The 18,822-nt window shown below is 39.5% G+C and overlaps 1 protein-coding gene across 1 annotated transcript; it reads right to left on the reverse strand.

Moving 5' to 3' along the window:
* Window positions 1-720: 720 nt before the first annotated feature.
* Window positions 721-16,192, reverse strand: ikbkb (inhibitor of nuclear factor kappa B kinase subunit beta). Its single transcript, XM_070833753.1, has 22 exons — window positions 16,070-16,192; window positions 14,412-14,533; window positions 12,111-12,205; window positions 9,391-9,511; window positions 8,362-8,431; window positions 7,338-7,426; window positions 6,459-6,548; window positions 6,109-6,233; window positions 5,422-5,529; window positions 5,197-5,326; window positions 4,789-4,983; window positions 4,555-4,669; window positions 3,839-3,962; window positions 3,596-3,747; window positions 3,397-3,458; window positions 3,213-3,313; window positions 3,060-3,109; window positions 2,860-2,959; window positions 2,203-2,350; window positions 1,769-1,866; window positions 1,185-1,278; window positions 721-1,017 (listed from the first exon to the last, which is right to left on the reverse strand). The coding sequence occupies exons 2-22, from the start codon at window positions 14,514-14,516 to the stop codon at window positions 958-960; spliced, it is 2,232 nt and encodes a 743-aa protein (XP_070689854.1). The 5' UTR covers window positions 14,517-14,533; window positions 16,070-16,192; the 3' UTR covers window positions 721-957.
* Window positions 16,193-18,822: the final 2,630 nt, after the last annotated feature.

Here is an 18,822-nt window from a genome sequence, read left to right on the forward strand (position 1 = left end):
ACACAGTCTCAGCATGATTTTAACACTTTACTGAAATGCACCATGTGTCCGCCCAGTGGATGTAGAAGATCACATTCATATACATTCATTCACAATACAGTTATAATAGTAATTTTACAGCTATGAATGTCACCCATGCTGTTCCATGATTGTCTCACTAAAACTTGCAATAAAAAATAATGGTCCAGTGAGAAAAAAATACATTTAAATACATTTATATACATTTAAATGTAGGTACATAACACACAGTTCAAGGCAGGGATATCTTTAGTATAACTAAAACTGTATTTTTTTTTTTTTTTTTACATGGGATAATGATGATGAGCTTTTAAAATATAATCTGTGGTTTCCTGATAGAGGTCAACCTAACATATAAAAACTAATGTAACTATATGAATATATAGTTTCAAAACATGAGAAATATTTCTGTCACATTCACTAAACATTATTTACATTCATGAATTCTCTCAGTCAAACATTTTAGGATAAAATTTGCTCTTAATGTGTGCAAAGTGTTTTTGGAGAGATTCAGTTTGATGCCTTTTACAGTGCAAACCACATATTATAACACTGTAGGGATGCACTGGGAATGGTTTGTATGGTACAAAAATCTGATACAATCCACTTTATAAGTGGTTGATCTGTGCATGAAGTGCAGTTTATCTCAAAACCTATTTAATGTTTTGTAAAAAATTATAGATGGGTAAATAAATAAAATCCTTTCTAATAACTTCCTCTAATATAAATCATAATCAGAGATAGATTTGCTTCACTGAGCTACAGGTTGGCATTAATGTTCCTCTTTTACAATGTCTGTCTACCAACTCCAATCTCATTAAGCAAATATGTGCCAGCAGTTATTACTCTAACTATTCACATTGTTAAACAAACCAGCTACCACTGCAGTTTGACATCCCATCCACACAGAGGCAGCAGAGCCAAAGAATAAAACCCATTTTAGGAGAGGTCACTGGAGAAATTCTGCCCTCCATTCAGCCACGTCCACTCGCTCAACATCTGCGACAAAAACAGGGTGGTGTTTTTTTTTGTTTTAATAGTCATTACACATCATTTGGAAAAAAAACTATGAAGTGGTCATGAACCACACCAGGCAGTTGCTCGGCATCAGAGCAAGAGGAGTGTGAGAAATGTGTTGTTCGGCGCGTGAGTGTGTATGTGTGTACCTCCATACTGTTGTCTGATTCCTGGATGGTGTCGTGCAGCAAACTCTGGAGTCGACTCTCAAATGTCCTGCTCTCCTCCACAAGAGACTCGTCACTGCAGACACACCCAGAATGATTCATGCACATCTTGCTCATATCTTTGATAACAATTTATGCGTGTATACAAATCCAGGAAATGCATTGAAGAATGAAGATGTGGTGAGTTTGTAAGACTTCAACAGTGTACAAAGAAAACTCAAACAACTTTCAGATCTTTAATATAGCACCAACAATTACTTAGTATGTAAATATACAGTGGAGTAATGGCATCCTGAGCTTCTCTGCTCTGAGGAGAGGAGAGGAGAGGAGAGGAGAGGAGAGGAGAGGAGAGGAGAGGAGAGGAGAGGAGAGCTGGAACAGCTATGGGGTTGCCAGGGCAGAGAGAGTAAGTGGACTTCATTTATATAGCACCTTTCAAAACAGCCTTTACAAAGGGCTTAGCGACATGGACGGAGGAGTGGGACGGGCTGGGTGCCTGCCCTGTCTACTTTCTGTGCCCCTTAATCAGTGTGTGTATGTGTATGTGTGCATGGAAGTGCACTCACAACTGCTGTAAGCTGTGTCTGGGAGTCAGTAGAGGCGGCACTGAGGAGGGCGTGCGTAATCCATCAGGACTTCCACTGACCGGGCTGCGAACTTTACTCTGCACAAGACAAGATGACAAACTTTACTCTGTGTTAGTTAGTACTGTAAGCAGGTGATGTATGCACCTGCTTACTGTGGAAGATATGAAACAGACTGTTATGTTCATGTTATTGGCTGGGCTTTTGGCATCTGTATTTTTGACACAGAGACTATTTTATTAAGTAGAGCTGATATTGAAAATGATTAAGAGCTGTAGCATATAGAAACTCAGTTTAAGTAATGCTTGAGAATTAGGTTAATTCAATCAAAGTACCTGCTGCTATTCTATGATTATTATTACAATACAATTAACAGGTATCCATAAAGTGTCTGTGAACAGTCCACGTATCCTCACACAGGCGACTTTGAGCAGGTTCCACAGCTCCCTCTGTCGTTTCTCCTGCAGACTCATCAGGACTTGTTCACTCTCGGCCATCCTCTGGACCACGCCCTCCACCTTCGGCAGCAGCTCCATCACACGCTGACGACACATTGCTGTCTTACTGCATAACACACAAATATAGTGGTACAATACAGAGACAAAAAAATAATCTGGGAGTTCCCATGTTGCGAACAGAAACGTCCCCTCCCGTGGATTATTTGGTACAGGCTCTACGTCATTTATGAATGACTTAGAAACACTAGTAACCACAGACTGGCTGACCCTTTTTTTTTTTTTTTTTAAAAAGAAACCTTTCATTAACAGAAGGTTATAACTTTTGACACTTTGTTATAGATATCAGTAAGGCCTTAATTAACTTACTTATTACTTATTCTGCCTGACTAAACCTCTTTTCAGGACTGTTTGGGTGTCTATATACCAGATAGATCTTAATTGTGCATTAAAGCAGACTATCATTTATAAGTATAAAGGCAATAAATAGTTTATTGACCATTAATAAGGTCACTAGTGCCAGACTTGTAAAGCACTGTAGGTATGCTGGTAAATTGGCCCCGTTTATGCGAATTGTTTTCAGCGTAGCTACTACCATAATGTTTTGTGTGTGAGTACCTGAGGTGCGTGTAGAAGTCTTTGAGCCTCTTCTCGTAAAACTGCACGGCCTGAACCACCAGACGCACCACCTCCTGACTGTCCCCTGAACACCTCTGGTCTGAGCAGGGGAAGCAAAAGGAAAACCAGAAGAACGTAAAGGGGGGTTTATTTTCACATGAACACACTGTGACAAGTGAGTAGATGCATGCCATCCAAACCTCTGGGTTTCTGTCTGAGTTTGCGGAAAAGCTCCAGGGCCTTTCCTTCACTGAGGAACAAAGAGAGGTAGTGAGCAGGATCTAAGATCACAAAGTAGTTGCTTTTGTTGTTTTGTTATTTGGATTTTACAGTCAAGTTTGGTTAAAACTTACTGTGTGTCCAGGGCCTCTCCACTCCTCCATGGCTGTCTCTGCACATCCACTATGTCTGGCTGCAGCTGCATCATCTCCTCCTCCAGTTCATTCACCTTGGCCTAAACACCCACACTTGGGTTTTAGTCATTTTAAAGCACACATGAATATATTACACACACACACACACACACACACATTCTACCTTCCCACAGCTGGCTGCAGTTTGCTCCATCTCCCTCCACACGCCCAGGAGTTTCTCTGATGCTAGAAATGTAAAAGGACAAACATTAGTTGGTGCAAGCTAAACTCAAGTGCACTCTCTGCCTGAGGTACACAGGACAACTAAATTAAGCTAGTGTAAAGTTCCTGCTATTTGTTAAAATGTTTTCGTAACATAGTACCGATCCCGGTGGCTGTCTGCTCCTGGTATTTGTCCATGTCTATGTGAAGGCTGGTGGTGAAGAAGTCCAGCTTGGCCGTGAGTCTCTGGTGCATGGACACCATCTCATTCTTCTGTCTGGACAGTGAAGAGTTGTGTCTCAGCAGGCTCATGCTGAAAGACAGAGGGGCACAAATGTATTTTACCATGCAGATAATGTGTGCGTCTGCTGTGTGCGAGGGTCGGTGTGTGTATTTTGTCCTACATGGCAGCTTTCTGCCCCTGCTGCAGTCTTTGCCAGTCTTCCTTCAGGGAGCGGATGGTGTGCCACGCCTGGCCGTAAGTCCTCCTCAGAGGGCTGTAAGCCAGGACGTGCTTAGGGTCAGTTTCTATGACAAAGACAAAGAACAAGAGAGAAACATACACAGTCAAGGAAAACAGGATGCTTATTGTTATTTTATTTTTTGCAGTTTGTAGTCATAGAGGGAGCTTTTTACCTCAGGGTTTTCAATTCAGGCAGGTTCATGTAACCCTAAAAATACGTCACATTTTCTTCTACAGCCTCCTTCGTGTCTCTAAACGATCTTAACCATGAATTCTGAAGGTGAAATGTTTGTTTTCTCTGTATATTAATAGTGCGTGTGTGATTTAAGTGTGGTAAAGTGTGTGCTCATTTGTGGAGATGTCCAGTCTTTGTTTGCTAGAGACCTTATTCTCTCTATTTAACAAAACCCCCAAAGCAAAACTTTCACTGAAGCTCTGATGTGGAAACCCAAGTGAAATATGTGTCCCAGTTGATCCACAAAAAGAAACAATTGCTTGAGAAAAGTTTTAGCCAAAGTGTTTAAGCCACTAAGGCAGATTCAAATTAAATAAACTGAGAGAAGAAGAAAAACAAGCAGCTTAAACAAAGAAACGCTTCGCAGAGGACTACAGGCGAAGAAGATTTTAAGTACTGTTTGCTTGTTGCTGTGTACTCACGGACGAAGCGGATGTTTTCTGGAAGGGTGCGAGGAGCAAACTGAGGTTCATAACTGCAAGAAGAACGATCAAACAGGAAGACCAAAGGCAAGTCTGTCCGTCGCCCGTCTATCTCCTACAGACACAGATGATGATGATAATAATAATGGCATGACTCAGTCCATCATTACCTTGTGCTGTGGACTATTCTGTGAAGGTACTGTGTAAAGTGTGTAGAGTGTTTTTAGATATTACTGTGTAATCTATGGCGCACTGTGTGGCCAGGCCATGAGGCTCCAAGGCCAACCCCGCCTCCAGCAGCAGCTCCTGATTGGCCGGAGGGATGTTGGTGTCCTTTTCTATCCTCAGCTGCAGGTCTGCCACAGTCTCCTCATCAGAGACGGAGTATGTCAGGATCTTCGCAGACATCATGTTCAGGACATGAACGAGCTGAGGGAAAAGAGAAGGTCCAAGGACAGTGCAGAAAGAATGAGTACATGTGTCGGCAGAGGCAATCAAGAAAGGTGAACAATCCCCTCAGAGTCTGTCAGAACTGAAACGCTGGTGCAGCGCTGAGGATTATTCATTATATTTCAATTACAGCTTGACCACCATGTACCCTCAAGTTACAACATCAGACAACTAATTGATTACTCAATGAACCTTGAGCTGCAGTATGACATCCAACTGGGAGAAGCAGTCGCTGGGCGTGACGTCGGGGTCTTTGCCTCTCTCCTGAGGAGACCACTTTAACATCAGCTGAAGCCACCTCTCCAATTTCTCTAATAAAAGACTGTTAAACACAAGCTATCACGTTAGACTGAGATAATTCCAGACATAAATTAGTGGTTTTGTATGTATGTGTGTGTTTGTCATAGAGGAAATCACCTGTTGAGGTCGTTGGGCTGGGGCAGATGTTTAGAGAAGCGGACTTCCCCTGTGAGGTCCTCATAGACGACAATATCATTGTCCTGCTTCAGCCTCAGTTTATTGTGCCTAAAAAGGACACAGGTAGATTATATGGGAGAAAAGGCCTAAAAAATTTGGTTTGAGGTTGCATGTTTTTGTCTTTTTATGAGTGTAGAAATGTTCAATTTGATCACAGCAGAACCCCTGTGAACAAAGGCTGCTACATGCCGGGAAATGAAGCTGAGTTTCTGCGATCATGGGAGGGTATTTTTCCTTGATGTAACCCAGACCCCCTGACATTTCATATCTTTCATTTATCATATCAGTAAGGCACATCGTGCATTGATGTTGGCACAATCCATATATCCTGCAATTCTTTGCTTTGGCAACTCCTGCGTGTGTAGTCACTGCTGTTTATTAATGTAGCAATAAAATTCATTTGGAATGAATCTTATCATTGCTTAACATTCAGATACATCATTGTTCAGCTCATTTTGTAAAAGCCAGACTAAGGTCATACAGACACGCACAGAAAGAAAACACAGGAGATTTGATAGGGATGAATCGCCCTCAAACTAGCTTGGAAAAACACGACTTCACTTCCTTTATCATGAATTTTGTGAGATCTGAACAAATTTCACTGGATGTTTTGAAAGGTGGTGCTACCAAGGAACCGGCTGCCAGGTTGGTAAGAAAGGACGAAATCCTGTGATACACTCAAACACCAAAGTTCCAAAGCTCCAGTAGTCCACAGTGACCGTGTACTTCTGCCTTTCAATCAGCTCTGGTGCCTGGAGGATGGAGGGAAAATAATAACAACTTTTCAAAGCAGAGCTACAACGTAGTTCACAAACAAATACCCTCAAAATAATACCCTCCATAGCAGAGAAAACACAAACAACAAAAAGATTAAAACAGTTAAAGAAAAAAATGAAAAGCCAGTGAAGCTATTACTATCCAGGATACAGTGAGGTGATCAAGTGGAAAATGTGTCTATTTGTGTTTTCATCACTTACTAAGTACTGAAGTGTTCCCACAAAGGAGGTGCAAAGGCTGCTCTGGTCCAGCTCTTTAGCGTAGCCCAGGTCTGTAATCTTGTGAACCAACTTGGAGAAGAGGCAAGACAGAAAGAAAAGTAAGAAAGAAAAATGTTATCCCATGTCCTTTGATTACGCAATGGGTAGCATAAAGGAAAAGTTGTTGTTTTTTGTTTTTTTATGTTATTATTTCATTTATTTGCTCTCTGGCAGAGAATTAGATGAAAAGATTGACACCACTTTTGTATCTGGTTTGAATCCTAAGGGGTTCAAGAATACATTTAATGCTCTTCTGTACATTGTGTTCAACCCCTTTTGTCATAATAACCCCCCAAACAAAAAACTACGCCTCAATGTTGGATTTACAGTTTCTCTAGTATGATAAAAACAATTGTTCATGCAAAACTGTAAACTTAGTGCAGATAAAGTCGGTTTGGTTGAACTTCCATAAGCACAGCAGTGTTTCATAAACATGAATATATAAGCTCTTTAATATGTCTGGCCTCATTTATGTAACATTCCTCCTTCTCCTGTGTCCTACTGCAGGCTGGAGCATGACATGAAGTGATTTCTTATATAACACAAGAAATTAAAGGGAGGCCCAGAGAGCACCGTAAGAGCGAGGCAATCCCAAAAAGTTCTCCATAACTGAATTATAAGTAAAAGGATTGAGGTTTCCACATTAAATATTCAGCGCAGCAAAGTTGTGCTCATCTGGGGAGAGTAAACATGTGGACTTAGACGAGTCTCCTGCACTTATTCCACATAACCCACACACAGACAGCCTGTATATGACCTCTTTGTTGTGGTTTGGGTGGATTTGTCATAACAAGATGGTTCAGAGCGTCTTTAACTCACTCTCTTCTCTCCCTGCTGAAGCACAATGTTTTCTGGTTTCAAATCTCTGTGGATGATCCTCTTCTTGTGGAGGTAGGTTAGAGCCGAAGCTGAAGGGAGAAACAAGAAGAGATGGAAGAAATAAAAGAAACAAGAGTCAGAAAGAATGCAGAGTTAGAGCTGCATGTATCGTAAATTATTTGCTGAACATTCATAGCTTACTTTCATGTGAAAGCAGTTAATTCTGAATGTAAACTCGAGACATGGCGATAAATCAGCCAGGCCGATAGAGAGATCGGAGATGTTGAGTCGGCCGAGATTAGAGATGTGGGTTTTGGTGTCAATGTAAGGCGATAAGTAACAAGAAATCAAAGATAAATGTGGGTCAAAGGGTGACTAGTGTATGTGCTGGCAAAGTGTCCAATGAAGCAGAACTCGTAATGTTTGGGTACCTAAGTGGGTTTTGTATGTGTGCGTGTGTGTGTGTGTGTGCGCGGGTGTGGGTGTGGGTGTGGGTGTGGATGTGCATGCCTATGCCTTTACCCTTCGCTTGTGAAACAGTTAAAAGGGAATCACTCATTATCAGGAAATGTCCACCAGTGGGTAACAGGAAAGGGAGTTCCAGTGTGAGTGTGTCTGTTATATGTATGTATGTGTGTGTGTGTGTGTGTGTGTGTTACACTACTCCTCTCTAGCAATGTGTGACCCATACCATGTGTGTCCTCTGTCAAACCTGTTTATACAGTGTGTAATACACTTTTTGCTTTTGTTTTGTTTATGTGAGCATGTGTAGCATTATGATTGGGAGCGTAAGTCTCCGATCATTGACGTCAGCCTCTCTGAACTGTCGCCATGGTGACTAAGAGGTCGGTGGTTTAGGGTCATCGATTACATCATGGTGCTGGTCACCATGGCCATTTCCCCCATACTACAGGAAACTCATCACCCTGCCAGCTCACTCAGTCACACAATCAATCCATCATGCTCACATGTAGGTGATCAAAAAATGTTGTGATAGAAGCTGCGGACTGAGCTGGATACTCACAAATGTCACATAGCAGAATCAAAACGGAGCCCTCCCTCATTCCACAGCAGTTCTCCAAGACGTTCAGATACTGCAGAGAGCAAAGACACAGACACTTGATACTTACATAACATGAGCCATGGGAAGAAAACAGTACTGTCTTAAAGCAGTCTTAGAAAAAGGATCATTAATCTGAGTTCTTTGTTAGTATTTTAGATCTTTCTGCTCTTTTATTCCTCTATAAAACAGCTACTTTCCAACCATCAAGTACATTGTGTTTATAAGGGATCTGACATACATTTGAGGTCATGAACAGACTCAGATTCAAGCAGAAAACAAACCCAGTATCAATTCCCTCCAGTACGTAGACTGAACTTTTTTTTCACAATGCGTTTTTGCACTGTTGATCTTTAGGGTATTTTTATGTTAAACTTAAGAAGTGTAGAAAATTAGTGAATTAGCACTTTAATTGTTCTACTTTAAACAATATATTTTAAGTGTTCCAGTGCTGGAAACATGTGGCCGGCCTGACAAAAGAAGATGGTGCAGTTTTCCGGTCTCTGTCCCCACTAACCACTCCATCTGCCTCCAACTTGCCCATCTGGGATTCTTTGAAATTTTTATTACACTGCGGTTTGTGACGGTTGGCATTTTCCTCCTCTACTGGCTGCCTGGTGCCAACACTGTCTATCGCCTCAGGGTGCACACTCAGCCAGTTTCGGATTAAAAACTGCACCAAATTTCACTCCCAGAAGTGCAAACAATCATCTGGTTGTTGGTCCAAGCAAATCAAACAGCCAGATTAATGCATGAGTATCTTAAACTCAGTGAAATACAAAAAATATTAGCAAAAATGACAATTATTTATATATATATATATAGAAGGGCAGTGCGGGTTTAGAGCCCTGGTGCTGTGAGAAAGTGGTTCAAAAAGGATTATCACCACACAAAATTCCCACTCATAGCTAACTTATAGTGATTCAACACCGTGACTCAAAGGTCCGTGGGCTCTAATCCAGAAACGCTTACAAACATAATGCAGACTTTTACCTTTCTCAGATCCCCTCCCTGACAGTACTCCATTGCCAGCAGAGGCAGATCGTTGGTGGCCACCAGTTTCTCCATCCCCTCAGGAACTTCTCTGGCTGCAACAACGTTAACATGATTCAACCTGTGTGAGTGGAGAGACATCAGTCAGTGGGGCTGCGCAATGTGTCCTATCATATTCTTATCATGAGATACGAATTTCCACAATAATCCTACTGCCATATTAGACATGGGAGCTTCATAAACGCAGCAGTCGCAGTGCAGTTGGAGTTAGAGTTGTTTGAATTGAATATATTTTAGGGGCATGAAGATATACAATAAATAATTCACAGAAAAAGATTAGAGAAAAGTCTGAAAAACCGCGGCAGCCCCGTTTTTAATCTAGCCTGGCACCCTTTCTGCGTGTATCTCCCCTATCTTTGTTGTCTATCCTACCAAATAAAGCACAAACATGCAAAAAAAAAAATTATCTTCCATTATCTTCACCCTGCTCCCTCTGTTCTGACCTGGTCTATTACTTTACCCGTTTCATAACTCTGATTGAAACAATGTGTTTCTGATCGTCACTGGGACAAACCCTTTTTAAAAAAAAAAAAGCAAAGGAGTAACACAAAGATAACATACTCCAACTCATTCCAGATCCACTGGGAAAATTATTTACAGTGTAATCATGACATTGTCCAACATGTGATCAGTTTATCTGCTGCAGGGAGACAAGCACTACAAATACAATCTGATGGAGAAAAACATTTCTCTTGTTTGTTCTGCCTCTCTTAAAACTAGTTTGAAAACACATTTGGAGAGAGCAGGATGAGACAGTGAACCTGCATGAGATTGTGACATACATACATTTTTTTCTTATTCATTTTCTTGGTTTGGACAACATTCAGCTGATGAACATTTAATGCAATACAAGCTCTATAAACACATCATAACTGAAAAACTGATGCGTTTTCCAGATACGTTCATGTGTGCATCTGTGTTAAGTAGCTATAATATTATAATAGTAGTTTGCCATGTATGTGTCCCCTGCCCTGTGGGTTTTTCCACGAGTTGAGCGTGGGTGCACGCCAGGGCTGTGGTTGTGACCATGTCTGTCTGAAAACAACTCACTTGTTAAACTGGGACAAGGACAGAAATGGTTTAATACTCGTGTTTGCACCCGCAAATAACAAAACACACACACACACACACACACATACACACACACATCTCGCATCTAAAAAACCAATCAAACCCACGAGTTCCATCCAAGTCAAGTGACCAGACACCGAAACTGAAAGCGTAAATAGACAACACAGACGTGTGTGTAGAAATGAAACACACACCAAAGTAGAGCAAAGTGAGGAGGTGGCACATTACCCTGTCAGAAATAACCACCAATAGTCCAAAATAACCCCAAGTCCCATGATGTCCTAATTATTTCATGTCTTCTGTGATTTTTACTATTTCAGGATGCAAATTTAGATTTTGTATTTTGAGAACACTTGTGAAACAGATGGGCACATAAAAGTCATATGTCAAACTCATAAGCACGCAGCCTGTCATGGAATGTACCACAGTGAGTCACAACATGTCAAACCAAAACTTGCCTCCCATGCCAAAAAGAGCTATAAGGCAAACACTGAAGATTTTGCATGCTGAAAAGAAACGGGGAAATCACCAATTTCTTCAGCCGTGTTAAAAAAAACTGATGTGTCACACACTAAATGTTTCACTGCGGAAAAAGACACCCCTGAATCTGTTATAAACAGAAAGGCAAGCGTAGGCAAAACAAGGTGGTCAGACAAAAAACAAACAAAAAAGTTAGGAAATCTGGTCTTTTTGGACATAACATTACCATCTGTAAGAGGTAAAACTCACACTGACAAGTTAAAGCAAACATATTGTACCTTTAGTAAGTGTACTGCTGTGGATGGGGCCAGAAGAAAAACATGTTTTAGCCACTTAAAAAAGGTCTACCTAGAAATAGCAATATAAGTTTAAGTGTACTCTATATGTAGAATATTTTCATCGCTTTACATTGCCCTCAGACTGCCGCTTTGATGAAGAACTGAAGACATTTTCTCCTTAACTCGCCTCAAAGCCACCAAACTTGCAGAACATGGACGTTTGCTGTGCTACCACTGCCTCAATCAATGATCATACACTTAAGTTTGGATCTGAACAAACCATTTAAAAAATCAAAGACACAAAATAATGCAATGAATTTCTTTGTGAATGGAATCTGGTGGCTTTGAAGTGAGTGAAGCGAGAGCAGCTTAAGCCCCCCATGAAAAAGCAGTCGGATGGCTTTAGGTGGCTACGATATTATGTTTTGCTGCTGACCCTGTCCATTCCTCAGCGTATGTGCCTGGACTCCTGCCTGCTCCTCCAAACTGAGGGCATGTTGACTGCAGTCTACTGAAAGTGTGTTGTGCCCAAATGGTACACAGTCCCACATACATTACTATTTATAGCACAGGTAAGAGTGTGTCCTGGCGTCCTAATGGTTAAGACACATACCATACAGCAGGTAATACAACAGGGACCTTTGTATCAAGTCAAGTCATTATCTGATCTAATAAAGGCAAACTGCTAAAAAAAAACTGGGGGTCTTATAATAACATTGCCATGTGCCTGCTGTGTGTCCTGGACATGACTGGTATTTAAAGGAAGGGTGGTGGAGCCAAAGGACTCAACTGTTTGCTCCGGAGGCTGACTCATGTGAGAGTAAAACTGACCTCTTCATGATCTGGATCTCCAGACACCATCTCTCCTTGTTTCTCTCGCTCAGCTCCTGACGGCACTGCTTTATCGCAATCAGTTCCTCTGTGTCCTGAAAACACCCACAAACATAGACCCACATGCAGAATATTGTATGAGATACTCTCTATAGGCTTCCCATAAGAAAGGGAAATTAATGTTGATAATTAGTGATGAATCGCCACCAAGAAACTTCAGGTAGCCATAATTAAAGTAAAGGTAAAATTAAGATATAAAATAGGATGTGGTAAACATTTCTCTAACAATTTAACATTGGGAATTATTGTAACAGTTCAATGTGTTTAGATTTAGGGCTACAATTAATGATTATTTTCATAATTGATTAATCTACGAATATTTTTTTCAATTTGTCTATAAATTAAACAGGGCAAAATGTCCATCAGTATTTCCTAGAGCTCATGGTGACATCCTCACTGAAATGATAATTTGATTAATAAATAGTTGCAAATAATTTTTTTTATTGATTACATTCTATATATAATTATATTTGTGGCCTCAAACTGGGGCATCTCTTTTCCATTAGAACATTAACAGTTCACGCTACAGATGCTACACAGCAGTGGAAATGTTGTTAATGTTAAATAAAGTTTTTAACAGTTTGAATACAATGTAATTGATATATTTTAGCATTTAGCAGTTAGGCTTCAAAAACTGGATTTCTTTTCAGGACTCCCTTTGGTATTTCTGCTTCATGATAAACTGAGACAGAAAGGTAACAAAAACAGAGCGAATGGAGTACAAATCATGACACAGGTAAAAAAATAAAAAATAAAAAAACAACATGCATGGTAACACCAAACACGTAATGTACATTTAACCATTTACCAAAAACCATGACAAACACAAGTAAGTACATCTCACTCCCTGTTTCACATGGCATCATCAAGGAAGAGGCACCCACCCTGCTTCCCATTACTTGATCTACGAACTAATAATAGCCCGCGGTATTGTCATTAATACAGGAAGAGAGGAAATTTCCTACAGAGGAAGTTTAGTCACAGCAGCAGCAGAACCAACAGTGCCCTCTTCAGTTATGTCATGTCTGCCTGCCCCCCGGAAACCCTGGTCTGCCGTGGCACTGATGATCAGCAGCACATCACTGTGATTAAACTGTTAAACAACACATTATTTACTCTAGAATATTACTTCCTCGATTATAGTAAATAGCAGTGGCATTAAACATTATAAGCTTAATTTTGTCAATTTTTAGATGTATTCTTGGAGACACTGAGTTTTACACACATTGCAGGTGTGATTTATACCAGATTATAAAGACATAATGAATGTAAACAATTTACAATGTGTCTAAAACTTAAAAAACTGATTTCAGAAAAACAAATGTCCATTATGCAAAAAAACTCCTTTTACATAAGTTTTACACCAAGGAAGCGGTCGACAGATGTTGTCTTTTTACTTCATTTCAAGTGATGACAAATGTTTACATAAACATCTTTTACATTTGAGAGACAGGAAAATATTTCCGAGGGATCATATTCTCAAGTGTTTTACATCAGTTTCTGACTCTCCATCACTTGTATATCTACGTTCACATGATGATGCTGCCTGGCTCAAAGCCAGCTCTAAGTTTGAAGTTTGAAGTGAGTAATACGACTGAGGTACTGTTTTAAAGGGAGGAAGAGGAAGGTCCGCTAGGCAGGCGTGTTCATATTCCCATGGTGTTAATGATGAAACTCTACAATGCTCTCATCCTGTGACTTAGAGTGATATCATTACAATAGACTAAATGGAAGCTGGTCTGGCTACACAAAGAAGACAGTTTCCCTTACTGATTTCATACTAATTCCAAAAACAATGCAACTGAAAACTCATTCTTAAATCAAAAGCAAATGCTCATTTGCTTTAAACTTTAAACACATTAGTTTTCACAAGTGTTAGGTCATTCTGATTATGTGCAGAGGTTTTCAAACTGTGAGGCTGCACCCCGGAGAGGTGTGAAAGAGTTAAAGCATTGTATTCCCTCTAATAACTATCGATCTGAACACATACAGACATGATGCACATAATTTTTAGATTCAGTACGACTTTCTGGGGTTATTATCTTCTCCTCCACTGAGAATTAACCTCCATAAACCCACTTAAACATCACAAAGTAAAGACAATTCTTGTAACTCCAGAACTGATGATGTTGTTGACATCTGCTGCGAAACATCATCAGGACGTCTTTACTCATCTTCAATCTGAGCACTTACAATGCTCAAACTTTTTTAGCCAACGTGATAGTGGCTTGTGTAGACTACCTTGTTCTGCCATTTTGTGACATTCCCAAAGCCTCCGGTGCCCAGTCGCTGCTTCAACTCCCAGGGCCCACAGTTCTGTTGCTGCTGCAGGGGGACTCGATTCATGGCCTCCTCAGCGGGTCCTACACCCAACACCAGGAGTAACAATAATATAAATGTAATGTCATACTAGCGGGCCTGTGAGGCTCACATCAGAAAATAAAAACAACAAAAACACTGGATTAATAGGAACTGAGACAAGGAGAGACAACTTTTCTACTCAAATGTAAAGTTTGGCCTGAGGATGAAACTAAATGACTGCACTCTAAATACAAAGAGTAAACTGTCTGTACAGTGACATGGTGTACATTGTCATCCCTTTGCCCTGAGATTTAATAAGTCTGCGCTGTACTTTTTCAGCCTTAGGTGTCCCACGGGCTAAATGCCCCATGCTAAAGGCATACATAAAAGTATTATATATTATATATATATATATTAGTATGATTATGTGCTACTGTGAAAGTTTAGAATCATTTCAGCATTTATCTTAATAATATTTTTATTTCTGATTAATTTTAGTATTAATCTTGAAATACAGCACCAAAACAATTAATGGATTAATTGATTAGTCAATCAGCAGAAAATTAATCTCTAACATTTCTAATAATATAGCAATCATTAACTACATTTATCACGCAAAAATGCTTTAATGTTTTATATCATTATAAGTATAATATCTTTGGGTTTTGGACTGTTAAATGGACAAAACAAGTAATTTGAAGGTGCCACCTGGGACCTCTGGGAAACTGTGACTGGCATTCTTCATGATTTTCACATATCTTAATAAGACTGACTCATTGTTAATGAACTAGAAAGAACTAGAGGCACTAAATGGGCACAGAGATTCAGCACACGCATTAGGATTCATCCTCTGGAGACTATGAATCTCTCTCTGCCAAATTTTATCTGATCCATCCTCTGCTTACTGAGATATTTCACCATGGACCAAAGTGCTTTCCTCACAATAACAAGTCAAGACGTCTTTTGCGGTGTTACCATCAAATTACTTGTCCAATATCACAGAAAATGTTCATTTTTTTTAAACTATAAAATGTCCCACATAATACAAACTCTGTTTTGAGTATAATTCTTTAATAGACAAATTATGGTATAATATGACAATGATGATAATATCAACATCGATTTTTGCCTCTATTGACTACACAAAACTCTCTCAACTTAACTCTGATTGTGCATAAAACCTTGACTAATGTGGCTTTTTACACTGGTTGTAATGACACTGACCAAATAAATTTGACAGGATCTATGGGAGAGTGTGTAGTCAGGTCCAGTTTTATAAGATGATCCCTGTACTTATCTGTATATAGTTATATAGTTACAGTAAGTATCCCACAGGCTGTTTCCAGGCCTGTTCTCCACTGCAGTGACGGTACATGCAAAATCAATCAGGCTGCTTCTGGTTTTGACCTTATGCTTTATATTATTCTCACCTGTATGCACATAATAGAATTATGCATTTAAATACACACAAAAAATCTGAGTATAGTTCCTGCTTTCTAAAGTTTTTCCGTGAACTACAACGTACTCGCTTTCGGGTTTCATTTTCATGCAGACAAGCGCTTCAACTCCTGCATTATTCTTTCTAAACTAAATCCTACCTGAGACCTTCGTAGGCAGCGCGCTTTCACACTCGGTCGTCTTTTTGAACGCGGTGTGTATCCGGTCTTTAACCGAGTTAAACTTTGAACACTAGAGTAACAATTCTGGCGACACATCAAATCTCAAAAAGTCTCTACTTCCTGATACTCATATTTCCTGTAAACCTGAAGAGATCCGCCCACAGGGAGGCAGGGTGCTCTGCGCGGCCCTCCTGCTGGGCGCGACACGTGTTTCCTCACATCGGTGGACCATTAATGGTCAATGTGCTGCATCGTGTCGCTTGGAACAATGTAAAGTATACTTTAACATTAAAGAAATATTGACCTACTATAAAATATTTTATTTTATAAATACCATGACGGCTTAAAAGTCTCGACTCTGATTGGATGGCAGGTGTCAATCATTTTCAAATACGTTTTGGTGGAAAGTACTTAAGTTGGCAACATTTACACAAGTACTGTAATAAGTATAAATTTGAAGTATGTGTACTCTACATGAGTGTTTTCATATTGTACTACTTTATATCTCGTCTCCTCTACAATTTGGAGGGAAATATTGTACTTTTACACCATCATATTTATTTGATATCTTCATTTACTTTGTAACATCAGAGTAATGTAATCACCAAATTAATTACCTTGTATTATTATGGATAAAGAATAAAGTAATAGTAAGAAAATAACCCTCCCCTTTACCGGCTGCAACATTGAAATAATGTACATATGAATGCATCAATAATTATAATTCAATAATGGCTCAATCTGCATAATGAGTACTTTTACTTTCTGTACCTTCAGTACATTTTGATGCTAATACTTTTGTATTCTTCAATCACTGCTGCACAGTATAACTGAACACCTGTGATGCAGGTTTTTCTTTGCAGTTTTAGATGAAAATGCCAATAATGAACTCTAGCTTCTGCCTTGTCAGGTACTAAAGTAGTACATTGTACAGTAGCATACAGCACAATACCGTAAGCCTTATAATGTAATATTTTTTTTAGCTACATGCAAAAAAGAGGTGTTGAATGTTGTACCATAACATTGAAGAATGCATCTTACGCTGCTAATCAAATATATTATACACTCCATGTTAAAAGGTAGCAGGATTATAAATTGTATCCCTATGCTGCTAAATTTCTGTATTGTAGCCCAGTGGTTCCCAAGCTGTGGTTCAGGGGCCCCTATGAGTCCTTCACTGTGCTTCATTGGGTCCATCATAAGGAATAGTTTAAAGCTCTTAGTTTATAAAATGGGAAAATTAGCAACCCTTGAAAGAATATTTTAAAATATTCACAAGCTTAAAAAGTACAAGTATAGAACAAGTACTCATATTACTATAGAGGCTGTGGCTGCCACTGTTTTTGGAATGGACATAATACACTTATAGACTTTTACAGCTTCTCGCTAAAAGGTGGATCAACTTTCCAAACCATTCAGAACAGCAGAGTCACCCCCTATCTCCTTTCAGGACCTGACAACTCATCTTACTGTAACTATTGCTTCACTTCTTCCTCCTTAAATTACACCACCTCTTGTCCACATACTGTGTCTCAAATGGTTTGCTAATATTATTCTGCATTTTCAGGTAGATCTTAGCAGGTATCAGATCTACTCAGACACATTGGAGTTTGAAATACCAATTGAACAGCAAGAAGAGTTTTAACACACCCAAGAAACATTCTTGTTTGAACAGCTTGGTGTGCCCTCACTGAAATCACATTTTCAACTCAGTATCGCCATGTTATGATGTCATGTAATGATACTATTGATGTAATGATGTTGTATTTGGAGCGGATGTACTTGAGAATTTCCAGAGTAGGCTACAGCAGTGATGCTTTTTAACTTCACACCCTTGCTATTCTTGGATTGAATAGTTCAGGTGAAAACTGGTAACTCACTCCGATAGGACAAATATGTACGTACAGGCTATCTGACGTTTCTTCTGACGTAATCTGTGGGTGTCTAAAACCTACTTTATCTGATTGGAAATGTTTAGAAGGAAAAAAAGAAGTTCCTGTTTATACTAACAACATAGTGCTGCTCCTTGATGTTTTCCACTTAGGACAAGTACACCACAGAGAGAGAGGAATCCATGGAGAATAAGTCAGACTCATAATGAAAGAACTTTGTTGTCTTATTTAGCTTTGAATAGTCATGTAAACCCAGGAAATCATGGAAATGGCGTAAATGTTGTCCTGAATTACATGTTAGCACACAAGTGTTTAGTCAGTGTAGTTTATTTTTTATCGCGTCACTAGCGGTTAGTTTCGGTTGAACGTTCTGTTGCTAGTAGCAATCGTTACTAGAACTGTCAACAGCAGTTTAACTGAAGTTGTTACAGCCGCCATTTTGTTAGCAATGTGATCAAATACTAATAGGTATCTTTTAAATACCTGCCCCTCCATTTCCCTTGCTGGGACATTGATATTATCTGTCAGTATTTTTTGTGCTAGTTGATTTGTGCCGTGGTAATTAGGGGAATTATGCTAGCTATTACACTACGCTAGCTATATGAAGCTAATGTGTCGCTAATAGAACAATTTTAGGTTTTAGGTTGGTTTACTGCAGAGAGAACATCTTGTTTACACAAAATGTAAAACTGACAGTTTGTTATGTTAAGCTGAGGTGCAATGAGGATTTTGTTACCTTGACAGAGTGAGGCTAGCTCTTTCCCTTTACTTTTAGTCTCCTTGGTGATATGTTTGCTATATCAAATACCACGTTGGACTTCCTATTAGGACTAAACATTG

Source organism: Pempheris klunzingeri, chromosome 7 (genome assembly GCF_042242105.1).
Source record: "Pempheris klunzingeri isolate RE-2024b chromosome 7, fPemKlu1.hap1, whole genome shotgun sequence".
Classification (NCBI taxonomy): domain Eukaryota; kingdom Metazoa; phylum Chordata; class Actinopteri; order Acropomatiformes; family Pempheridae; genus Pempheris; species Pempheris klunzingeri.

What these genes read in the sequence shown, in the direction of transcription:
- ikbkb (XM_070833753.1), bottom strand. Translation starts at nt 14,516, where the DNA reads ATGAATCGAGTCCCCCTGCAGCAGCAACAGAACTGTGGGCCCTGGGAG. An exon ending in GAGATCCAGATCATGAAGAG is followed by an intron (nt 9,512 to 12,110) that starts GTCAGTTTTACT and finishes CCACTCACACAG; the next exon opens with GTTGAATCATGTTAACGTTG. An exon ending in ATGTCATACTGCAGCTCAAG is followed by an intron (nt 4,984 to 5,196) that starts GTTCATTGAGTA and finishes CTTTTCCCTCAG; the next exon opens with CTCGTTCATGTCCTGAACAT.